The sequence below is a fragment of the Balaenoptera acutorostrata genome, chromosome 19, assembly GCF_949987535.1.
Source record: "Balaenoptera acutorostrata chromosome 19, mBalAcu1.1, whole genome shotgun sequence".
NCBI lineage: Eukaryota > Metazoa > Chordata > Mammalia > Artiodactyla > Balaenopteridae > Balaenoptera > Balaenoptera acutorostrata.
Window position 1 is genome coordinate 60,957,783 of NC_080082.1, and position 24,547 is coordinate 60,982,329.

At 54.0% G+C, this 24,547-nt stretch overlaps 2 protein-coding genes across 4 annotated transcripts in view; one reads left to right on the forward strand and one right to left on the reverse strand.

Annotated features, from left to right (window-relative positions):
- Positions 1 to 8,860: 8,860 nt before the first annotated feature.
- SPACA6 (sperm acrosome associated 6) lies at positions 8,861 to 21,571 on the forward strand. 2 transcript variants are annotated; one of them, XM_057533627.1, is made up of 9 exons: positions 8,861 to 10,143; positions 10,466 to 10,543; positions 16,466 to 16,534; positions 17,229 to 17,252; positions 17,621 to 17,698; positions 17,829 to 17,938; positions 18,376 to 18,532; positions 18,618 to 18,828; positions 19,216 to 21,571. In XM_057533627.1, exons 1-9 carry the CDS (start codon positions 9,930 to 9,932, stop codon positions 19,253 to 19,255), a joined length of 981 nt encoding a protein of 326 aa, XP_057389610.1. In that variant the 5' UTR covers positions 8,861 to 9,929; the 3' UTR covers positions 19,256 to 21,571. The 2 variants fall into 2 exon arrangements, with proteins under 2 accessions (XP_057389610.1, XP_057389609.1); XM_057533626.1 differs by having other exon boundaries at positions 17,829 to 17,936; positions 18,376 to 21,571.
- A 1,510-nt stretch (positions 21,572 to 23,081) lies between these two features.
- HAS1 (hyaluronan synthase 1) overlaps positions 23,082 to 24,547 on the reverse strand; it is a 42,093-nt gene continuing 40,627 nt past the window's right edge. For both annotated transcript variants that reach the window (XM_057533521.1, XM_057533523.1), the window contains one exon: positions 23,082 to 23,953. In XM_057533521.1, coding sequence (XP_057389504.1) covers positions 23,278 to 23,953 — 676 coding nt within the window. In that variant the 3' untranslated portion in view covers positions 23,082 to 23,277. The remainder of the gene's footprint in view (positions 23,954 to 24,547) is intronic.

Sequence of the window (24,547 nt, forward strand, 5' to 3'; positions counted from 1 at the left end):
AAAACCCAAGGAAACAATGGAAGGAGAATCATCGCCAAGTTTGCCAAGGGACAGCCTCGTTCAGTGCCAAGGCCATCAGAGGGAGCACAGGACCCTTCATGATGTCTTTATAAAGTCTCAGTTCATTCAGACACCTGCACACTAGCCAGTAGGTTTCAGGGAAAGCAAGTGTCTAGCCTTTAAGTCCTTGGTGGTAGGAAGTTGAACCTCACCCAACGGTGGAATTCCCAAACAGAAATATAGTTCAGCTCCTCAGTGCAAACTATATTTGCAAACCCTCATTGTTCTGAGAATGCTAGCTAAATGCAATTATAAAACAGAAGCAAATAAGAGGTATAAATACTGGGAAGGATGTATCCTCATTATTTGCAATTACTGTGATTATATACGTAGGACATTCAAAAAGTATCTGGAAATCTATTAGAAGCATATGATGACGCGTTTAGGTGTCAAGTTATACCACAGTTTTTCAACTTTGACACTATTGATATTTGGAACTGGACAATCCCTTGTTCTGGGGTGGGGAGAGGGAAAACGTCCTGTAGGATATTTTGCAGCATCTCTGTCCTCCACTCACTAGATGCCAGTAGCAGCCCTCTCCCCCACTCAGTAAGGACAAGCAAAAACGTCTCCAGACTTTGACAAACGTCCCCTGGAGGGAGAACAAAATCACTCCCATTTGCATCAGATTAATTAATTTATAAAAGTCAATAACTTTCATCCATTAAAAATGACCAATGGAAAATTATTTTTGTTCCATCTGGAATGACATTGTGTATGGTGTGAGATAGGGATCTAATTTTACTTGTTGCTTCTTCATCAGATCTTGATTAGTGTATATAGGTTATATCTTGCCAAGTCAAAGAACTTGATAATGAGTTCTGTTTTTCTGTAAATTCTCTTGGGTTTTCTAGGTAGGGGAGCCTATCATCTGTAAAAGATGACAATCTTGTATTTTCATTTCTCACTTTTACACTGTTTGTTTCAACTTCCTGTCTAGCTGCCTCCCCTGGTACTTCAGGAGCAATTATAATTGTGTTAATAGTGAGACTCTGCCCCAGTGTTCATAGTAGCACTATTTACAATAGCCAACACGTGGAAGCAACCTAAGTGTCCATCGACAGATAAATGGATAAAGAAGATGTGGTATACACACACACACACACACGCGCGCATGCACACACATACACAATGGAATACTACTCAGCCATAAAAAAGAATGAAATAATGCCATTTGCAGCAACATGGATGGACCTAGAGATTATCATACTAAGTGAAGTAAGTCAGACAGACAAAGACAAATATCATGTGATATCGCTTACATGTGGAATCTAAAAAAATGATACAAATGAATTTATTTACAAAACAGAAATAGACCCACAGACATAGAAAACAAACTCATAGTTACCAAAGGGGAAACGGGAGGGATAAATTAGGGGGTTGGGATTAACACATACACACCACTATATATAAAGTTGATAAACAACAAGGACCTACTATTTAGCACGGGGAACTGAATTCAATATTTTGTAATAACCTATGAGGGAAAAGGTATAATTGAATCACTGTGCTGTACACCTGAAACTAACACGACATTGTAAATTGACTATACTTCAATAAAATTTAAAAAATAAAAATAGGGACTTCCCTGGCGGTCCAGTGCTTAAGACTCCGCATTTCCAGTGCAGGGGACACAGGTTCAAATCCCTGGTCGGGGAACTAAGACCTCACATGCCACATGGTGCAGCCAAAAAAATGAAATAAAATAAAGTGAATTTAAATAAATTTAAAAAATAAAATAAAATGAAAATGAAAATAAAAATAAAACTTTTTCAAAAGATGAAAAATAAAATCTTAGATTCTAATCAGCTCTGTTGGGGGATCACAAATGAATGAATGTTCTGATTGGCCCGTATTGGGTCACATGCCCAAGCTATGTGTTCTCGGGGAGGGAGGAAGGGCATTTTGCTAGAACATTCTTGTTAGAGTGACCTGGAGTGGGTGTCTCACAGGAAAGACAGGCTCTATTACCAGAGGAAGGGGAAGTGGATGGCTTGAAAAAACGGTACCCACTCCCACTCCAGTCTCCTTGAACCTCAGAACCACCTTCCCTCCCTTTTGCTGAGATGTGAAGAGTGGAGCAGCTGAAGGCTTTCACCATTCAGATGACTAGAAGGCATGGCCCTAAGGGGAAAGAGATAGGCTGTGGAGGAGCCCTCCCTCAAAAATCACACCAACCCCCCCAATCCAGGAAAGGGTTAACAGTGGGAGTAAGATTTGTCATCTTCGTCCCACCCACCACCACCACACACACGAAGAAAAGGTGGCCCTGTCCCCAATTCCTGCAAGTCCACCAGGGCAAATTGCCATTTGGGATTATTTAATGGCATGATGGGAGTATCTGTTGCATTTGGATCCTCTGGTATTTTTGTGCTCTGCCAGCCTGAGGTATCGCACCTGTGGGGATTAAGTGGTGCTGCAGGGGATTGTCTTGAGTTTGGAGTTTAACCCTCACATGGCAGCATTCTCTGACGGTGCTGTAGGATTATGTCCGGTTGGGGGTTGATTCCTCCCATGGAAGGATACTCTGCTACTTGGAAGTTCTTCATAACCTGGTGCCCCCTTTTCTACAGCATTAATAAATGAGTCCTTGATCCAGACCTACTTCAGGGCAGGTTGAAATGTCTTTCTGGCTAACAGTTCCTGTTCCAGGAAATTGGGGATGGCCTTATGAAGGGTGGGGTGTTTCTATTTTCCATTGGCTTGCTGTTCTGAAGGATAATAGGAAAGGTGGAACTCGTGTCACAGGAGTTGATGGGAATGGTGGTCTACCTGTATCTTAAGGGGATGGGAATTATGGATGCTGGGTACCAAGGGCTGACAAGAACTGTAGTAGTTGTGTGCAAATGTCAGATGGGAGTGGTGGATCCCGAGGCTCAGGGGCTGATGGGAATGAATGGTGAATCCTGAGTCTCAGGGGTTTATGGGAATAGTGGATCCTGAGTCTCAGGGGCTGATGGGAATGTTGGATCCTGAGTCTCCGGGATTTGTGAGAATTGCAGTAGCTAAGTCTTAGGTGCCAAGGGATTTGTGAACCTTGTATATCAAAGAATGATGGAAATAGTGGTTCCTGTGGGTCACTAACCAATGGTAATGGAGGCCTTGTGTTTCAGGAACTAATGGGAATTATGTTCTTTTATCCCAGAGGCTTAAGCAAGTCCCAGCCTAACCCATAAACCATTTGTTATTCATCCAACCCTCCATTCATTCATTTAGCAAACATTTTCCTGAGTCTCTGCTCTGAGCCACACCCTATGCTGAGTGATACTGAGGACAGAGATGACTCAGACCTCAATGGTGCCCTCATTGAATTCTCAGAGGCAGACCCAGACATCGAGAATCACAGCACAATGGTGGGGGGGGGGGGGGGGGGAGGTGGGGTGGGGGGGAACACTTCCCTGGCAGTCTAGTGGTGAAGACACTGCACTTCCATTGCAGGGGGTGGGGGTTCGATCCCTGGCTGGGGAACTAAGATCCCACATGCCACATGGCGCAGCCAAAAAAAAAAAAAAGAGAGAGAGAGAGAAAAAAAAAAAACAATACAGTGGGATCAGGGTTAGTACCAGGAGACGGCAGGGTGGTGTGGTTACTATCCTGAGCTGACTGCAGGGTATCTGGGGTGAGTGTAGACTAACAGTAATTCTGGATACCAAGTCAAGGTACAGGGTCTAACAAAAGGTCCTTTTATCAAATGTGAATTTGTGTGCATGACAAGTCTAACCTCTGCTGGATAGCAATCCCAGGTGAGTTGCACATTTTCCCAGAGGCAGCCCATCTCCAAAGAAAGGGCATAGAACTTGGAGCCAGAGAGGCGTGGGTTCGAATCCTAGCTCTGCCATTCACTTTGTGAGCTTGGGCAACTCACTGTTCAGAACTCAGTTCCCTCAGCCTTACATGAAGATAAAACAGTTCCTAAAAATAAGACTGCTGTGTTAACTGAATGACATAATGTATAACAAATACCTAGCCCAGGGCCTGTCCCTAAGTAGACATTCAATAAAGGGTATGGTTGTCATCATTATTATTCCTATCATTAGTAATTAATGACAAAATGTAAAGGCCCTAGAAGTATTTATCAAATATCTGGGTTCAGCAGCTTAAGAGCATTGTAAGAAATCAGTTCTTCAAAAAGTCCAGTAATTTGCATATTCATAAGCATTAGTTTCTTTATGTTAAAAAAAACTCCTCCTAATTGATTGAATAAGTAGGGACGAATAAATTTATACAACGGAATACTATACAACCACTAAAATGAATGAGGTACCTCTATAAGCTATACAGATATAGGAGGATCTTCAGGATATAGTGTTTAAAAAAAGCAAAGTATAGAATAATATGATCCCACCTGGGGACAAAAAAGGTGGGGTGGTATAATATATGTGTATAAATGTATAGAATTTCTCTGGAAAGATACACAAGAAACTGGTAAGCATAAGCTGTCCCCAGAGAGAAGTGGTTGGCCAGGGACAGGGCAGGAGGAAACTGCATTTTTCACTGTTTGAGCTCCAGAACGCTATACCCACCACATGTCTTCCCTAAATGTCCTCCGGCCCTTGATGTCCACAAGGTCCCAAGCTGCACACAGCATCTTCCCTCTCCTGTACTCCCTTCTTCCTACTGGTTCCCCATCTGGAACAACTCCTGTCCCCTCACTTTCAGGGCCAGACTTCTGGCTGTTGTATCTTCTTCACCTCCTCCATCACCCCCCTCACATTCTCTGCCCCACCACCTCCTCTGGGTCCCCAGGGTCCCAGCCCCTGATCAAGCATCCTCTTCCCCAGCCTCCCAGCCTCCAGTAGTCTCTCCTCCTCAGCTCATCCCCCACGGCCCTCAGAGGGGTCTTTCTGACACCCAGCTCTGACCCTGCCCCTCCCCTTGCTCACAGCCCTCCAAGGATCCGGGTCACCCTCACGGGAAAGTTCCCAGCCCGGCCTTCCGAGCGAGGAGGAACCTGGCCCCGCCCACCACCCCAGCCTCCTCTTCCAGGCTCCTGGGCTCCCGTTAGACCTGACTGCTTGCCCTTCTCCCAGAATGGCCCCTGGTTTCCTGCCTTTGGCTCTCTTCTTGAGCTGTGCCCTCTGCCTGGAACGCCCTTACTGCTGTCTCTCTCTCTCTCTCCTCCCTCTGTCTCTCAACAATTCAGATCTAACTTCTCCCAGTTCTTGGAGGTCACAATCACAACCACGGCCTTCTCTGGAGGTCCTTTCAGCTGTGCCGAAAGGATTCCTCCCACAGACCCTGGGTCCCTCCCTCTGTCAAACCCCGACCGCCCTGAATTGGAACTGTCTGCGTCTGGGTCTGTCTCCTCCGTAAGACTGTGAGCTCCGTCTGCAAGGGCAGATCTGGGTCTGATTCACCCTTCTCTCCCCAGTGGGTGGGTGGGTGGAGAGCCCGAAGCCGAGGGAGGGGAAGGAGGCCGGGAGAGCAGTAAGGGGGAGAGAGAAGAGGGGGGAGAGGAGCAGACCCTGATTGGGGGGGGGGGTGATGTAAGGAGAAAGAGAGAGACGCGGAGACAAGAGACTGAGGGAAACGCACAGGGCCAGGAGGAGGCAGGCGGGCAAAGAGAAGGAAAGGGAGGAGAGGTGGAGGGGACGAGAAAAAACGGAGACAGAGGAGAGAACCGGCCCCGGCCGAGGGAGGAGGGAGGGAGGGAGGAGTGGGAGCGCTGCCGGCTCTGCAGCCTCCCAGCCCCTTTTGTCCCTTCCCTCCTCCCTGCGTCACGCTCCCCGGCCCGGCCTCCCCTCCCTGCTCCCTCCCCCGCCCCGCTCCTCCTCCCCGGGGCTGGATGGAATTTTTTCCCCTGGACCGGGGCCAGCTCCGGGGCGGGGGGGTGGCGGGGTGGGGGGGGAAAGCCAGGCCGGACTGGGCCTGGCGATGGGGAGGGGCCGGGGCGGGGGCCCCCTGGGGAGGGGGCTGGTCCGGCGGGGTCCCGGGCGGGGGAGCCGGGCCCGCAGAGCCGGGAGGAGGCACAGGCCGGAGGGAATCGGGGAGGAGGGAAGGAGGATGGCGGGGACGCCGGGAGGAAGGGGAGAGGCCGTCGGGCGGCGGAGGCGGGGAGAGGATGGAGAGCTGTCGGCGGCGGCGGCGGGGCCCGGCTCAGCCCGGCCCGGGCGCTGCCCACCGAGACCCTTCCCCCCGACGCTGGAGCTGCGGAGCCGTGAGTCTGCGGAGAGGGAGGGGGATGGGGCCCGGGACCCGAACTCCAGGGTCCCTAGTGGGAGGAGGCAGCCGGGGGCCTGGATTTCTGGGTTCTTGGAGGAGGAGGGGGCTGGGAACCCAGACTCCTTAATCCTTGGAGGAGGGGACTGGGGGCCTGGATTCCGGGATCCAGGAGGAGGAGCGGGCAGGGAACACCTCCTGGTTTCCATTGGGAGGAGAGAGATGGGGCTGGGGTAGCTAGGTTCGGAGCTGGAGCCGGCTAGGGCGAGATGCCCTCCCGCGCCCTCAGGGGAGGTGGAGGGAGAGAGTCTGGCTTTGGAGGTGCCTGTGGCAACGGAAGGGTTAACGTCTGGCTGGAGGGGAGGGGGAGGGGCAGGGAAGGGGCTGCGGGGCTTTGAGGGGTCAAGGGTGAGCCGTGCAAGTGGGAGGGGGCTGCAGAGGAGTGGGGGAGGCTGTCTGGGCTGCCAGACAGGCCAGGGTCAGCGGCGGGGGCAGGGGATGTCTGGCGGAGGAGAGGCCCAGCATCCAGGCTCCCCTGGGGACCCGGGATTCCAGGCCCCAGCCCCCTCCTCCCTTAGACCTGGGAGTCCGCGACCCAGCCCCCTCCCTCAGAATTCCAGAATGCGAACCCCTAGCCCCCTTTACCCCAAGATCCAGGAGTCTGGGCCTCCAGCCTCTCCTCCCCTCAGACCTGGGGCTCCACGTTCCAGCCCCCGCTCTCCACGAAAGCCCAGTGTTCGGGCCCCCAGCCCCTTCCTCCCCAGAACCCAGGAGTCCCCACCTCCTCTTTAGCCCCAGCTGGAGTCCAGCCCTCTGGGGGTTAAGGGGGCGGGGCCAACTGGTTGCCATGGTGCCAGACTGTTTGGGTCTGCTCTCTGACCCTTGGGGGCTCCCCAGGGTCTGCAGAGAGGGGGAGGGGGACCCAGACCTGGGGGAAGTCCAGCGCCAACCTTTTCCCCAAATCCGGCCTATGGGCCCAGGGAGTTCGGGCCTCCACCAAGGCCTTGTCCAGTGACCTTGAACAAGTCCTGACCCTTCTCTCTGGGCCTCAGTTTTCCCGAGGAGAAATGTGTGGGAGGAGTGGGGAGATGCTCAGGTCCTGCAAATCTTTAAGATTCTCAGCTTCCCCTCTGCTCTCACCCCCCTCCTCAGGCCCCAGGCAGCCCCGGGGCATGCTGGGAACCCAGGCCTGGGCTCTGGGCCAGGTTGTTGGGTGGGGGGGCGGCGGGGGCAGCCTCCTCCCTTCCCCTTCCTCCCCACCTTGGCCTGACTCTCGCCCCCGCCTGAGGGTCTGGGAGGTTGGGAAGGAGGGAAGGGGAATGAGAGCTGGGACCGTAGACCCGTCTCTGGCCCCTTCCTCCCCCCTTGCCTCCTCCGCCCCCTTCCCGCCTCTCCTCCCCCTCCTCAGTAGGTCGCTACCCCAGCCCTGGGCCCCTTCTCGAGCCACCCCAGCTCCAGACCTGGCTCCGAGCTGCTGCGAGGGGGAGGGAGAGAGGGAAGGAGAAAGGGAGAGAGAGAGAGAGAGAAGGGGAGGGAGGGAAGGGAGGAGAGAGACCTAGGAGGGAGGGAAGGAGAAAGGGAGAGAGAAAAGGAGAGAGACAGAGGGGAGCGAAGGAGACAGAGGGATGGAGAGAAGGCGGGGAGGGAGAGGGAGGCAAACAGGAAAAAGGGGGAGAGGAGAGTGAGACAGGGAAATTGAGGGAGAGAGAGAAGGAGAGGGACAAAGACGGGGTGGGGGGGGAGAAGAGGAGGGTGAAAGACAGAAGGGAAAGGAAAAGAAAAGAAAGAGAAAAAAGGAGAGAGAACCAGGAGGGGGGGAGAGGAGAGAGAGACGGACTGAGAAAGGCACCGTGAGGAGGAGAAGGCAGAGCTGAGGGGGAGGATGGGCAGCGCAGAGCCGGGGAGAAGCACGCAGAGGCTGGAGGAAATGGAGACCAGGTAAGACAGAGACGGAGCCAGCGGCAGCAGAAAGAGACACGGCAGGACGGGGAGAGAGAAGCAGAAAGATGGAGATGGAGCCGGAGGCAGTGAGAGCAAGACAGACGGAGCGCTGGACAGAGGCGGAGGCTCTCAGGTGCACAGACTCAGCCCAGGGGTGGGAAGGGTGGGTGCTGGTCCCGCTGCCTTGCAGGCCTGGCCCCTCCCACTCACCAGCTGGCTGGGGCTCAGCCTTCCCACCTGCAAAATGGGGGTGCTGATGGTACCTTGAGCCCCTGCCTGCCACATGACAGAGGCCTGGGGCGGTATCAGCGCTCAGGGATCGTAGCTGTCAGTGTTGTGCACGATGAGAGGCCAAAAGAAGGGAAGAGAGAGGGGAAAAAATACCCAGAAAGGCTTTGTCGGTTTTATATCCCGTGGGCGGTCTCCACACCGGTCCTGGATTTCCGAATCTGACAGGTAGGTAGGGAACCGTCTTGTCCAAGGGACCAAACTCCAAAACAGGTGAGGTTCCCTCTGACCCGGGATCCGGGAAACCAGGCTGTGTCTTGTCCAAGGAGGCAGGCCTGGCCGGACTCCCAGGTCTGAGGGAGGGGGCTGGGGGCCCGGCTTCCTGGGTCCCCAGGGGAGAAGGGGGGCTGTGGACTTGGACTTCTGAATCTGGGGGAGGAGAGGGGGGTAGGGGGTCTGGATTGCGGGGACCTATGGGGAGGAAGGGGCCTGGGGCGTGAATTCTTGGGTCCCTGGTGAGGAAGGCGCCGAGGGACTGACTCCTGGGTTCCTTGGGGAGGAGGGGGCCGGGGGCCCGGATTCCTGGGTCCTGGCACCCACCCGTAGAACCGACCTTGCGGGGCCTTCGCCGCACACAAGCTCGTGTCTGTGGGTCCGTGTCGGGGGCTCACCATCGCGGCTGGGGCCTCCCCGGCCCTCCCCGCCCTCCCTGGCCCCCGTCTGTCCGTCCAGTCCATCCGTCTGTCTGTCCACCTGCCGCGCCCCCCGGGCTGAGGTAGGAGGTTGTATAGTTGAGGAGGACACCCACGGAGATCACTATACGGCCTCCTAGCTTTCCCCAGGCTGCGCCCTGCACGGGACGGCCCGGCGGGGACCCCTGACCCCGGTCCCCTGCCCCACTCCGCCAGGCTGGGGAGAGGGGCTGCCGCAGGGATCCTGGGAGGAGAGGCTGGGCTGCTCCTCGTGTCCTCGTCCCTCCATCCCTTCCTCCCCCTTCCCTCGAAGAGTTCCTCTCCCATCTGGATATCTCTGCTTTGCTTTCTCTCTGTCTCTCCATCCCCGCTGGGTCTCTGCACAGTGACCTCTGAGACCCTGTCTCCATCTGTCTCTTATGGTGCTTTCTGGGTCTCTGACGCTCCCGATGTCTCTCCGTGGCTCGGTTTCTGTCTTTCGGGCCCTCACGGTGTCTCTGTGCCACGTCCGTTTCTGCTGCACCCCACTACCACACCCCAGGGCCTGGCGGGCCCCCGCACACCGTACTGCCGGCCTCTGGGTCCCTGAGACCCTTTAACCTGTGAGGACGTCCAGGGTCACAGGTGAGGTTCTTGGGAGCCTGGCATCCGGCCCAGCCATCAGCCTGGGGTCCGACCCCTGACCCCTGACCACTGACCCCACACACTCTTCCTCCCTGAAAACCCTGGAGCCTGACATTGGACTGGAGACTGAAACCCGACCTCTGACCCCGTATCTTGAGCCCCTCCCCCACACCACAGTGACCTCACAAAAGTCTCCAGCTTCTCCACAGGCTGAGACCCTCCGCTATGGCCCTTCTGGCCCCAGGGAGCGTTGTGCCGTCCGCCCTGGTGGCCCTCACGGTTTTCAGGGCCTCCGCCTGGGCCTGTCTCCTCTGCTTCACGTCTTACAACGAGCGCCTCCAAATCTGCCAGATCTTCACCGGCCTGGAGAGCCCCGACCTCGGGAAGTGTGAGGAGGCCTTCACAGATGCCTTTAAGGGCCTCCTGGACACTGAAATCAGTGAGGAGACCCCCCCACCATCCTCCAGGGCCCCAAGGGGGGCATGTGGAGGGAGGGACCAGAGAGGCCTGGAGAGACTGAGGGGGACGAAGGCTCAGAGACGGGAGGATGGAGACTTGGGGGGTGGGGCGGAGACTCAGAGACAGGAGGACAGAGACTTTGCGGGGGCCAGAGACTCAGAGACGGGAGGACAGAGACTTTGCGGGGGCCAGAGACTCAGAGACGGGGGGCCAGAGACTCAGAGAGAGGCAGAGGAAGGTCCGCTTTGGGGACGTGGTGTTGGGGGAACCGCTTCGCCCCAGCTCCTGCCTCCGACCCCCAGACTACGATGAAAGGAGCCACCTGCACGATGCCTTCACCCAGATGACCCACTCCCTGCAGGAGGTGGCCGCCGCCCAGGGTGAGTGGGGCGGGGCCGGCAGCGGTGGGAGATGTGGGCTTGGAGCCCCCGGGAGATGGATGTTTGTGCGGGGAAAGCCCAGAACTTGACAGTGATCTCGGAGGAGGTGACGCTTGAAGCTGAGGGAGCTGGGCAGCCTTGTCGGGGAGAGGAGATGGGCAGGGGCTGGTGGGGACAGTGCAGAAGTAACTTAGAGTCTCAAGCCAGCTGAGATCAGGGAGATGTGCATTCTGACCTCACTGTGTGGCTTGCCCTCTTCCTGGCTATGAGATTCTGGATGCATCACGCCCCCCCGCCCCCCCCCCCCGGGCCTCAACTTACCCATCTGAGAGATGGGACAATCTCCTTGCCTCCCAGGGTGGCCTCAGAGCTCAGTGAGAGGGAGGGCACCCCCAGTGAGACAGACTTCAGGGAGGAGATCTTCCTCTAGGATAAAACACACATATTCCCTACAGTTAACAAAGTAATTCCACATTTTTGACATGTGAGGCTATTAGGGGGCCGGAAGACAGGTAGGAACAGGGAGAGAGAGGATGATTCAGGTGACAGCTGTGAAGGGAGACAGGCACACGTGACAGCCTTGGGGTGGGTGAGACACACACTGTAGAGAAACACATGCGTGTGCCGGGTGGGGAGGGACCTCAGGGCTGGGGCGGCCCTTGCGGCCCAGGGGCAGCCTGAGCAGTGATCACAGCAGGCCACCGTGGTCACGTGACACAGGATCCCCCCCACCCCCACGCCCACAGTGTGCTGGAGACTGGGAGTGGGAGCGCTCACTGCTTTGCAGCATAAACTGGCCACATCAGTGGTCTGGGGGCTCTGCACTTATTTCTGCATCTTAGCTGTTACTTCTTTTGCTTCCTGCTCTTGCCAGGGAGCTTTTTGACAAAGATCCCTAAACATGACGAGGTTCCCATCTACCCAGGGGGCGCCCGGGGGGTCCAGCATGGAGAAGACTTCAGCTGCGGATCCCCCTGCCCCCAACTGGAGAGCTGAGGAACTCACAGCTGGCTGGGGAGGAGGGAGGAGGATTCCAGGAGATGCCTTTTCTCCCCAGTGTAGGCCAACTTGTCACAGAAGGTTCTGAAAAGAGCAGAAACAAGTCCAGCTCTGGGTGTAGAAGACCCTGGCGAGGGCTGTGTGTGGGACCGACTGGAGCAGGGGAGAGAGTGGAGGCTGGGAGGCCTGGGCGGAGGCTGCTGTGAAGGAGGCCAAAGCTGGGGCAGGGGTTGTGAAGGTGGAGAAGAGGGGGTCGGGTGGGGAGAGTCAAGGGCAGGAGGGACGGGGCTTGGATCTGTGAGCTGTTCAGGAAAAGGGGAAGAGGAGGGTTAGGGGCCGTGTCCGGGGTCCGGCTCCATGCCTGAGGGGGCAGTGGGTCATCCCTGAGACGGGGAGCCTGGGAGGAAGAGCAGGGGTGGGGGCAGATGGCCAGCTGGGCGAGGATGTAATGACTGCGAGGGGCCTGGGGGACATCCAGGGTTCAGCTGGGAGTCAGGGAGACTTGACACTCTGTCCTGAAGGAGCAGGGCTGTGAGCCGGGGAAGGGCAGGGTCAGCTCTGGGTGTAGAAAGATCCTCTGGGGCCATATGGAGGACGGACTGGAGGGAGATTGGAGGCTGGGAGAAGCTGGTACTCCACAGGTATTTATTGAATGTGACAGGGACACAGCTGTGAACAGAACTGCAAGCCACCTGCCCTCAGGTTGCTTATGTTGATTATTAAACATAATCAGTGAAATGCCATTGATGTCAGTTGGTGATCTGTGCTGTGGAGGAAAACAGAAGGGGAAGGGAATGGGGTGGCCAATGGGGTGATCAGGAGAGGTGCAAATGAGAAGGTCCAATTGAGCAAAGACTGGAACGAGGGGACAGTGAGAGCCATGCAGATAACCTGGGGAGAGAGCTTCCAGGCAGAGGGAAGAGCCAGTGCAAAGGCCCTGGGGCCAGTGGTTCTCTAGCCCCACAGTGTATGTCAGAATCTCCCGGGAGCTTATTAAAATGCAGACCCCTGGGCCCCACCCTCTGTTTCTGAGCAGTAGGTCTGAGGTGGGGCCCAGAAATGGACATTTCTAACAAGTCCCCAGGAGCTGCTGCTGCTGTTCTAGGGACACACTTTGAGAACCGCTATGGTGGGCCTTTCGTCTGACTTTAGCCGAGGTGGCTCCTCTTTCCAGCTTATACCCAATGACCGTCACTTTAGCCAGTCTCTTCGGCTTTTGCTCTAGATATGGGGAAGCCATTGGAAGATTTTAAGGAAGGAGGGTGTCTGACTAAGGCCACGTGGTCAAGGGCTGAAGCAGAGAGACCAGTGAGGTCAGTGGTGGCTCGGGCCAGATGCGGTGGTTCAGGTGGGCCCAGACCAACCTGCCCCTTACATGGAAGATGCTGTGTTTTGTTTATATATCTTTTTGCTGGCCACGCGGTGCGGCATGCGGGATCTTAGTTCCCTGACCAGGGATCGAACCCGTGCCCCCTGCAGTGGAAGCTCAGAGTCTAAACCACTGGACCACCAGGGCAGTCCTGGCAGAGTTACTTGTTAATTATCTTCCTAAAGGATATCCTTGTATCAGCCCTATGAGGTGGAGTTTTATAGCCCCATTTTCCAGATGGGCAAGTTGGGGCTCAGCTGGACAGGGGGGATGGACCCAGGAGATATCTGGACCCGACATATATGGGGTGAGGGGCATGGGAAGAATCGAGGATGACTCCCGGGTCTCTCCCAAATGGAGGACCTGAGAGATGGACGTGCTGCCTCAGAGTGGCTCCCGGTGGTGGCAGGTGACACTGTTAGTGTATATAAACCACGGAGTGGCTAATATGGTGTCAAGGAGGGCAGTGTGTGTACCACAGGTAGTGGTCGCATGTGGAGGCTCTGGAGTGGGACCACCTGGGTTCAAATCTAGCTTTGTGACCTTGGGCCGCCTTCCTAACCTCTCTGTGCCTTGGTTTCCCCATCTCAAACTTGGGGATGGGAATACCAGTAGGTGACCCTTCTATAACACTGTGTGCCAGGCACCCTTCCAAGCACTTAGAGACATTATCCCACATGGTCATTAAATGGTACCTGGCGCATAGTTTGGAAGGGGAATGCTTTTATGTTCTATGACATTAAATCCTCCCCACCAAGCCTGTGAGGTAGACACCAATATTGTCCCCGTTTTATGAACGAGGAAACTGAGGATCAGGAAGGTTAAATACTTGGCCGAGGTCACATAGGGAGGAGGATGTGTGATGGCTAGCTCAGGTGTGAGACAGGTGTGCTTATAATTGGCAGAGACAGGACTCAAACCCAGATGATCAGAAACAGTTGAAGTTCCTAATGAAGCACCTCTTTTGGGGGAGACTTTATAACATCCACCCGCGCCCCCCTTGTGGTTCAGTTGATATAGCCCCTGCCCCTTGGCCTCTCTGGATATTTCACTCCATCCCTACTTCACTCCCATGCTTCTCCCCTGCCCCATGGCTAACTTGGTGTATCCCTTCCCCATGAGTCATTTGGTTTGGTCCACAGATATTCCTTATATATGCCTCCTCCAACATCCTGGCCTCTCATTTGAGCACCCAACTCGGACCACATCCTCCTGACCATCCTGCCATCTCCAGACCACACGCCTGCCTTGTGGTCAAGGAGAGACCACTAAGTCCTTGACCCCTCATTTTAAACCTGCTTCCTGGCTTCAGTGCCCTCTCCAGCTTCTACCCAATGATCATCACTTCAGCCAGTCTCTTGCCAGTATTCTCAATTCCCTCCTGTTTTGTATGGTTTTAAATTGCAGAGAAACCTGCAATGGCTTAAGTAAGCTAGAAGTTTATTTCTCCCATAAAAAAAAAAGTCTTGAGGTAGGCACTTAAGGCTAGTTTGGCAGCTCCATTTTCCTGGGAACCCAAGCCCCTTCCAGCTTTCTACTTTACCATCTTAGGGTATACCCCCTAATCCTCATGGGCCTTTATAACTGCTAGAGCACCAGCCATCAAATCTAAGTTTCAGGCAACAGGATGGAGGAAGGGGAAGGGATCAATAATATGGTACCATTTCTCTCTTAAGGCTACTTTCTGTAACTCACACATGACATTTGCACTTAATCTCAAGGAGCAGAAGTTGGTCATATGATCACAGCTAGGTCACATGACCACAACTAGCTGCAAGGGAGGTTGGGAAATGCAGTCTTTTAGCTGAAGCTGGGAAGGGTGCTTTCTCAGCTAAAATGCAGTATTATGTTACTAAAGAGAAAATAGATATTTTGAGGCAACTGGCAATCCCTGTGTATTTGTTTGCTAGGGCTGCTGTAACAAAATACCACAGACCGGGTAGCTTAAATAACAGAAATTTATTTGTTCACAATTTTGGAGGCTAGAAGTCCAAGATCAAGGTGTCAGTGTCAGCAGGGTTGGTTTCTTCTGAGGCCTCTCTCCTTGGCTTGTAGATGACTTTCTTCCCTCTGTGTCTGTGTCCAAATTTCCTATTCTTTTAAGGACATCAGTCATATTGGATTAAGGCCCACCCTAAAGACCTCATTTTAACCTAATTACCTCCTTAAGACTCTATCTCCAAGTACAATTACATTCTAAAGGCCTGGGGGTTAGGACTTCAACATATGAATTTGGGAGGGACACAATTCAGCCCATAGGACCCTGCCACGTTTCTTGACTTCCAAAACCACCTCCCCCTGTAAATCATTCCACCCATCCACTTTGAAAAAGCCCCAAAACCTTATAGCTTGGAGGTCATTTCAGTGGTCAAAACTCAAACATCCATAAGGAGAGAGAACATAAAAAGAGTGAGGGACTTCCCTGGTGGTTAGGACTCCACGCTTCCACTGCAGGGGGCACAGGTTCGATACCTGGTCGGGGAACTAAGATCCCACGTGGTGCCGTGTGGCAGAGCCAAAAAAAAATAAGAAAAAGAACAGAAAGGGGGAAAAAAGGAGTGCAAGAGGGATAGAAATGAAGAGGCTGGGAGCTCTGTAAAAGTGAGCGTGTGCCCTGTCTGAAGGGGAAGGCTGCTACTAAGCTCCGGCTAGCTGCTGCCTCATGGAAATACCATCTCTCTTACGGCTCTTCCAAGTTTCTTAAAGGGATGCCAAACATTTTATGTGACTTTTCCCAAATTTTACATGATGGCAACTGGTTCATTTTTAAAAATACTTTCCAGGCCAAATATAACACATCCAAAGGATGGATTGGGGCCACTGCCTCCAGCTGTGGTCTCCATTCCAGTTGGATCCTGGAATTCATTCTACACATACTTATTTCTAAGACTCAGGGCCCTCTCCTGGGTTCTGAGGACACAGCACTAAGAGACAGACTTAAATGATCACTGTGTATATATAAATGTATGTATTTGCAAACTGGTGAGAGCTATAATGGAATGAATGGGGCACTATTAGAGACAAAAATAGGGGACTGGATTAGATTATACTTGTGGTCAGGGAAAACCTCTAAGGAGGTGACACAGGGTGTGACATGAAGGATGAGTAGGAGTAGGGGTAGAGATGTGCTAGAAACTGAAGGTGGCATGTGCAAAGGCCCTGAGGTGCTAGAAAGTATGGTTCTTTTCATATTAGGGGGAATGAAAGGTGGGTATTAGGGATGGAATAGAGAGGGAGAGTAAGCCAGACCATATAGAGCCTCGTAGGCCTTGGAAGAAATGTGACCTTTATCCTCCCCTTTCCCCTCGACAAGATAACACAGATGATGCTGAGGGGTTCCATCAGAGAGATTAGTCCAGAGTCAGCAGAAGGAAGGAGATGTGGGGATTTGTCAGCCTTTGGGGTAGACAGGGTAGGAGGATGTGGTATATACCAGAGACATGGGGGTGGAGAGGGCTTGGGGCAGGGGCACAGGCACGATCACAGCGAGTCCTGTCAAGCTCGGCCAGCCTTGGGGAAGGGTCTTTACTACAAGGACTCCCTCTACCCTCCAGGGTCCTTTCGGGTTGCCTTTCCTCATGCCGCGGAGAAAATACAGAAGATTATATTACAGCTTAAAGAAGGTAAAATAGACCATCTCCTTCCCCCAGGCACAATTAGAAACTCCACTCCCGAGACCCCCATCTGCTCCCTTCAGCGCAAACCCCCGGCCCGATCTCTGAGCCGAGCTTCCCTTGGTGGGTCACTCGGGTCACAGCCTCTTCCTCTGCTCGGACCACTCTGGGTCCGGCCCCGCCCCTCCGACGGAAGGTTATCTCTAGCTGGGACCGCTTCTTAGGACGGTCCTGCCCCAGATGGGCCCGGGCCTCTTCCTGGATCTCTGTGTCTGGCCCTGTGCACTCTCTGAAAGGTTTCCTTTCCAACCGGGCCGCCATAGGGCCTACTTCCAGCCTGACCACACCTCTAACTGGGCCCCCTAGTTAGACTCTGTCCCCTCCGAGCATCGCCCAGGATCTAAGCCCGCCCCGCTTGACGGGATACACCGGAGCTGGTCCTGCTTCCTTGGTGAGAGCAGCAGGCCTGCCGCCCTTTTCCCCCGACCCCGTCTGCCTGACCTCTTAGTGGAATGCTGCAGGCCTGGCCCCGCCTACAGGTGGAATGCTGCAGGCTTGGCCCCGCCCCCTAGGTGGACCGCGGCAGGCCTGGCTCTGTTCTCTTGGAGGAATGCATCCGGCCCAGAAACGTTTCCTCTAGGGGAACTTCAGGTGGGCACCTGCCGCGACTTACAGGGTAGTAACGCTTGCTCTTTCTCCGCAGTCCGGGCCTGCATCCCTCCCTGCGGTAAGCACATCATTCAAAGCTCAGAATTGCGGGGGAAGGGAGGTGGTAGGGGTCGAAACCTGGGACAAATGGGAGAGGATGGGTGGGCCTCTGATCCTAAGGGGGCCAATACGAGCCATGGGGAAAAGTAAGTAAACCAGGTATTGTTCACAAACCTCATAAAAGGTGAGTCCGAAAACCAAAGCAAACCAATAGGAATCCTAGAGGCTGGAGAGTGGTGAGAGCTGGCCAATGAGCACAGGGAAGGCGGGACCCAGATTCTGTCTGGCAGGTAGAATCCAAGGAGGTTAAATAGACCTTAAGGTGGCCGAAGGGACCCGGGCTAGGGGAGGCAGATGGAGCCCAGATCCAGCGTTCCCGTCCCATAGGACTCCAGGAGGTCGCCCGGCGTTTCCGCTGCCGAGGGTGCTACTCCACGGTCTGCGACCTCCCGCTAGACTGCCCAGGTGAGGGGCGTGGCCTTGAAGGGCAAGAAACCTGAAAAACTGGAAGAGGGAGCTGAGTGAGGAGGAGGCGTGGTCTGGGGGCGGGGCCGGACGTGGGCGGGCCGAGGCGGTGATGCGGACTTGTCTTCAGTTCAGGACTTGACGGTGACTCGGGGTCATCAGGCTATGTTCTTTTGCACTGTGAACTTCCAGCTGCCTAAGGAAGAGATCACCTATTCCTGGAAGTTCGCAGGAGGAGGTGTGAGTCGGGGAGGGTCCAGCATGAAGAGTTTAGGAGGCGGGTTATGCTTTACTAGAGGATGGAGAGTCAGGATGCAGAGGGTGGGGACTCGGTGTAGATTCAGAGTTCGTGCAAGGGGAGGGTCTCGGCATTTAAGGGTAAGGGGCAAAGCTCACAATGCAGAACCTGAGCTCAGGGGTGGGTTATCCGTAAAGGTTTTCGGCGGGAGAGCAAATACTAGGCCCAAGAGGCGGAGTCAAGACTTAGGAGGCGGGACTATGCGTGAAAGATCGACAAATAAGAGCTGAGGGTGGGGCCAGGGCTCAGGAAGGCGTGGTCTAGCTCGGGGGCGGGGCTTTACGTTGTGGTTTGGCGAGTCGGGGCGGAGAGAATCTCTTCTGGGCGAGGGGCGAGGGGCCCCCCCTCCTCTCGCCGCTCCAGCCCAAGCGTCCCGCAGCTCCGGACTCAGGACCTGTCCTACTTCCGAGAGATTCCGCGGGCCCGAGGATACCTGGCACGGATCCGGCCGGTGCAGCCCACGCACCGCGGGACCTTCTCTTGCGTGATCACACACGACCAGCGCCCCCTGGCGCGGCTCTACTTCTTTCTGAACGGTGCGGGCGGGGCGGAGCTGCGCGGCAGGGGCGGGGCTACGTGAGGGGTGGGGCTCGCGCCCGGCTGACGTGCACGTCCCCGCAGTGACAGGTCCGCCACCGCGCGGGGAGACTGAGCTCCAGGTCGCTTTTCGGGAAGTGTTGCGCTGGGCGCCACGGGAGGGGGAGATGATCGAACCCTGGACGCCCAGCCTGGGCGAGCTGCTGGCCAGGCCCGAGGCTCTGACGCCGGGCAATCAGTGCCTGCTCGCGGTCGCTGTGGCCTTAGCCTCAGCCAGTGCGACCGTGCTGGCGTGGTGAGTCCCTGGGACCCCAGAATCCCAGCATCTGGCTCTCCTTTCCCAGACCCAAGAGTCTGGGTTCCCAGCCCCTCCTCCCTCAGATCCAGAAGTCCGAGTCTCCAGACCCTTTTAGTCAGGAGTCCAGGCCCCCACCCCCTCCTTCCTCAGACCAGGAGTCATAACTCCCAACCCCTATTTTCTCAGATCTAAGAGTCCAAGCCCTATCACCCACCTTTGGGACCTAGGCTCCAGGACCCAGATTTCTGGTCCCCAGCCTCTCCCACACACACACGAACATCTCCTTTTTTCCCCAGGATATTCTTTCGATGGTACTGCAGCGGCGACTAACAAAGGTATCTTTTTTATCCTATTTCCATCCCTAAAATAAAGAATCTATTTCAGCTCTCTAGATTCTTTCATCTTCGAAGGTGGTCACTACTAACTTAGGAGGAAGAGCGGCACACCCCAAAGATGCCCAGGTGCCCGTGCCCCCCTAACGACGGTAAGAGGCGCAGCTGTCGCAGTGCAGGGTCCTGTACTGAGGCTATAGGTGCAAGCCCAGGCCCCTCCCCGGATTTCTGGCAGCATCCTGGACATTTCCGCCTGCAGCAGTCACCCTTAAAGAGTCCTTGATATCGCCCTGAAAGCCTGTTCCTCCCCCAAGACTTTCTTGCTGTCGTAAAGGGCACCATCATCCACGCAGCTCCTCAACCAGAAACCGAAGTTGCGTTTAATTCCTCCTCCACTTCCAATCTAGGTCCAAATCTCAGCCTTTTCAATTCCTAAATATCTCACGGAGCTGCGCTCTCTCCGTGGTCCGCCACCATCTCTTGCGTGGATCACTGCGGCAGCCCGTCGCCACTGGCCTCCCTGGCTCTGCTCAGCCTTGTGTCAACGCAGTCCATTCTCCACAAAGCAGCCAGAGTGGTTTTTTTTTTTTTTTTTTTTTTTGCTACTTTGGCTAAGGTTTTATTTTTTTAATTTTTATTGGAGTGTAGTTGATTTACAATACTGTATTCCTGCTGTACAGCAAAGTGAATCAGTTATACATATACATATATCTACTCCTTTTTAGATTCTTTTCCCATACAGGTCATTACAGAGCATTAAGTAGAGTTCCCTGTGCTATACAGTAGGTCCTTATTAGTTATCTATTTTATATATAGTAGTGTGTATATGTCAATCCCAACCTCTAGAGTGATATTTTGAAGTTTGTCAGATCAGGTCACTCCTCTGCTCAGAACCCTTGAGCGGCTCCCCGTTGCCATTGGAACAAAATCCAGTTCCTTGTCAAGGCCTCCAAAGGCCCCCAAGGTTCTGGTTAACTTTGTCCCACCCCACTCTTCCCCCTTGATCTTTCTATCTTGCAGTTCCTCTGGCCTTTGCTCATTCGTTGTATTCATCATGATTCTTCTCATTCTCTCTAGGACCTGGGTACATACTATTTTCTGCCTAGAATAATGTTCCCTTTTTTGTCTAGTTAACTCAGTTACGATTTCCCCTGAATGGCCTTTACATGCATTAACCCATTTAATCTCCAGGACAAGGCTGTGTGGGCAGGCACTGTGTTTATGTGCCTGACTCCACCTTCTTCTCCTCCCCCTCTTTACTCTCTAGCCCCACTGGCCTTCTTTTTTTTGCCCCTTGAACATGCAGAGTTCAGTCCTGTCCCTGGGCCTTTGCACATGCTGTTCTTCCTACTTGAAATGACTTTACTCTGAACCTCACAAAGCCACCTCCCTCTCATTGCACAGGTCCCAGCTCAAATGTCACCTCTGACTACTCCCCTCCTCCCACATGACATCCTCCTATTTTATTTTATTTTTTAAATTTATTTTTTATTTTTAATTTTATTTATTTATTTATTTATGGCTGTGTTGGGTCTTCGTTTCTGTGTGAGGGCTTTCTCCAGTTGCGGCAAACGGGGGCCACTCTTCATCGCGGTGTGCGGGCCTCTCACCATCGCGGCCTCTCTTGTTGCGGAGCACAGGCTCCAGACGCGCAGGCTCAGTAATTGTGGCTCACGGGCCCAGCTGCTCCGCGGCATGTGGGATCTTCCGGGACCAGGGCTCGAACCCGTGTCCCCTGCATTGGCAGGCGGACTCTCAACCACTGCGCCACCAGGGAAGCCCCTTATTTTATTTTTTAATTTTTTTTGGTTGTGCCACGAGGCTTGGGGGATGTTGGTTTCTGACCAGGGATCGAACCCGGGTCCTCAACAATGAAAGCACTGAGTCCTAACCACTGGACCACCAGGGAGTTCCCAACGTCCCCCTATTTTAGCTTGTGCATTATATGTGTTCAGACCTAATGTAACCTTATTTTTTAATTTGGTTTTGTGTCTTCCCCACTTAAAAGGTAAGATCCTTCATGTTCTTATTTACCGATGTGTTCCCCTTCACTGATTCATTCAATCAGCAAATATTTACTGAGCGTTTACTATGTGCCAGGCATTTTCAAGGCACTGTAGACACAGCAATGAAGAAATCAGAACAGACAAAAATCTGCACCCTCAAGATAGGCGGAGGGGATTAAGAGATACAAACTATTATGTATAAAATAAATACGCTACAAGAATATAATGTACGGCACAGGGAATATAGCCAATATTTTATAATAACTTTAAATGGGAGTATAATCTATAAATTATTGAATCACTCTGTCGTATGCCTAAAACTTGTATAATATTGTACATTATCTGTACTTTAATTAAAAAAAAAATTCTGCACCCTCATGGAGTTTAGATTCTCATCGATGGTCAAAAAATAAACAAGAAAATTATGCAAAAATGTGCACCAAGGCATATGATAATATATGTGATGGAGCAAAAAAAGCAGGGAAACAGATAGGGGGTGTTAGGGGGAGGAGGGTAGCAATAGGATCTTTGGAGAAGGCCTCACCCAAGAAGGTGCCCCTAGAATAAAGACTTGAAGGGGATGAGGTATGAGCCATGTGGATATATGTGTTAAGAGTGCTCCAGGCAAAAGAAACAGCAGGAGCAAAAGCCCTGAGGCAGGGGTGTGCCTGGTGTGTGGAAGAATAGCCAGGAGTTCAATCCACTGGGAGCACGGCTTTAGGAAATGAGTATGCAGTGAGGTCAGAGAGAACACAGGGGGGACCAGTTCATGCAGGACCTTGGCCACCCTAAGGTCTTGATTTTCCTCCGTATGAGATCATGGTGGTTTTTGAGCCAAGGAATGTCATGATTTGATTTGATTTACATAGCTCCTGCATGGATAACAGACTGTAGCGGGCAAGGGTGGAAGCAGAGGTCACTGTTAGGTGGTAATCCAGGCATGAGATAGCAACTTTAATCCAGGGAAGAGATGCAGCTCGGGGACAAAGCAGTGACAGTGAAGGTGAGGAGAGTGGTCCTAGGTCAGTCATGTAGGTAGAACCAGTGGGATTTGCTGATGGATCAGAATGTTGGATATGAAAGAAGAGACAAGGGTCAGGATCAATAGTCAGGACAGCAGCAATGTCCAGTAGAACTCTCTGCCTTGATGGAAACGTTCTAGACCTGCCCTGTCCAGTATGGCAGCCACCAGCGACGTGTGGCCATGAAGCACCAGAATGGTGGCCAGTGCAACTGAGGAACTGAATTTCTAATCTTTAATAGTTTTAATCATTTAAATCGTCCCACCTCTGTGACAACAGAAGTCACAGAGGCATGTGTCTGGGTATCCTTAACTAGGGATCAGAGTCTCTTTGCTTAATTGACTAGGAGCTCCTGGAAGGCAAATTCTGCCCCTTAATTGCTTCTGTATTTGCAAACCTGGCAAAGTGTGTGGAATTCAATAGGAAATCGATAAATGTTTTTGTGGCCGATTGAATCAAAGAATGAATGAAATGAAATGATAGTGTCGGGTACATAGTGGGTGCTCTGTAAGTATCTGAATGAGGAGTTGAGAAATTCCACCCTCAAAACAACCCTAATTCACGGGACTCCTATCCCTGTGTTCCAAAGAGGGAGTCCAGGCTCCGAGGAAGGAGGGTATCCTGGCTAGTTTCAAACAGCTGGCACCCCAGAAGGAGCCACGAGTTCCCAGTTCTCAACCATTCAGCCCCCTTAATTCTCAAAAAAAAATAAAGAAAAAGAAAACGAACGGAGGAGGTAGGCTCGGAAGAAAATAAATTATTATATCCTAATCACACAGTACAAATGGAGGTTAAATAAGAACAGGGAGAAATCGGGGGCCCCAGGACAGCATGTGGGGACCCCTTTCCCCCCCTGCCCCTAAAAACCCACACCCTGTTCAATAAATACCCCTCCCAAGAGACCCAGAAGTCCCAGCCCCCTAAAGAGTCCAGGCTGAAGAGTCTTGGGTCGAGCCCCTCACTTCACAGAGGAGGGCAACTGAGGCCCAGAGGGTCACCTGGCAAGTTCGTGGTTGCGGGGACCCTGGTAGGTCTCCTCTGGCCGCCCCCCGGAGCCCCCCTGAGCGGGCGCCCCGCGCATGGAACTCACACCTGGACGCGGTAGCCCCCCGCCCGCCTCCGGCAGAGCCTCCGCACCCACACCCAGTAGAGGGTCAGCATGATGGCCCAGTAGCCCACGTAGGCGCCGGCCCCCGCGGCCAGGTGGCGGGCCTCGGCCGCGCGGGAGGCGCCGCTCCAGTCGGCCCGGGCCTCGTGGACCACGCTGCGGACCAGCCCGCCGAGCAGCAGCAGCGCCCACAGGGCCAGCGGCAGCACCGGCACGTAGTTGGCGGCCAGCCGGCGGCGGCCGGACGTGCCCCAGCCGCTCTGGCTCATGGTCGCCAGCGCCAGGAACTTGGCGGGCAGGAGGCCGCCCATGTAGAGCGGCGCGTAGAGCGAGAGCAGCAGCAGCCGCGGGCAGCCCCGCAGCCAGGCCGCGAAGGCCGCCTTGGCCAGCGCCACGCCCTGCACGCACAGCAGCACCCAGAGCAGCGCCCACGGGCGGCCCGCGTAGAAGAGCCGCAGCACCGTGGCCGCCACGAAGAAGGGGAAGAGGCCCGAGACCACCGCCTCGTAGGTCATCCACGCGTGGTGCCGGTGCCACCAGAGCGCGTTGTACAGCCACTCGCGGAAGTACGACTTGGACCAGCGCGTCTGCTGGCTCAGCCAGCGCAGGAAGGAGGAGGGCGTCTCCGAGTAGCAGCGGGACCGCGAGGTGTACCTGGACGGGTGGGGGGAGACACGGCCGTCAGCGCGGCTCCCCTTGGGGCCCCCCGGACAGAGAGCGGGAGCCGGAAATGGCCCCTGGGGCAAGTTTTCTCAGCCTCTGTGGGCCTCGGGGTTCTTGATGCCCACCTGGGTCCTTGGACTCTTTCATCAATAGAAATCGATAAAAGGCCAGAGGAGAAATTCCAGTAAGGCTTTATTGCGACTCCTGCTGCAAGTAACAGGTTCCCTTGCTCGCTGGGGGAAGGGGGAGGGGACACGGGGACGAGCTGGTCCCTTACATGGGGTGAGGGTCGGGGCGGATCAGTGCGTGGGCTGGAGGGGGTAGCTTAGGTGGCCTGCCCACCCCCTTGGTGCTGCCGTGGGCAGGGATCTTGCACAGGACCCTGCTTTTGCTCCCCACACCTCAGAAGTGGCGCTTGAGGTTTGGCCTTTTTGTATCTTGTTGTTCATAATTTGCCCCAGCTGCATATGTGTGCAGTTATTTTTAGTCTCTTACAGTTTCTTTGTATTTTGTTGCTGGAGGAGATGTTTGTTTAGGCGCAAGCACTGCAGTAAAGGGTCCCAGGTCCCAGCCTGTCTCATTCTC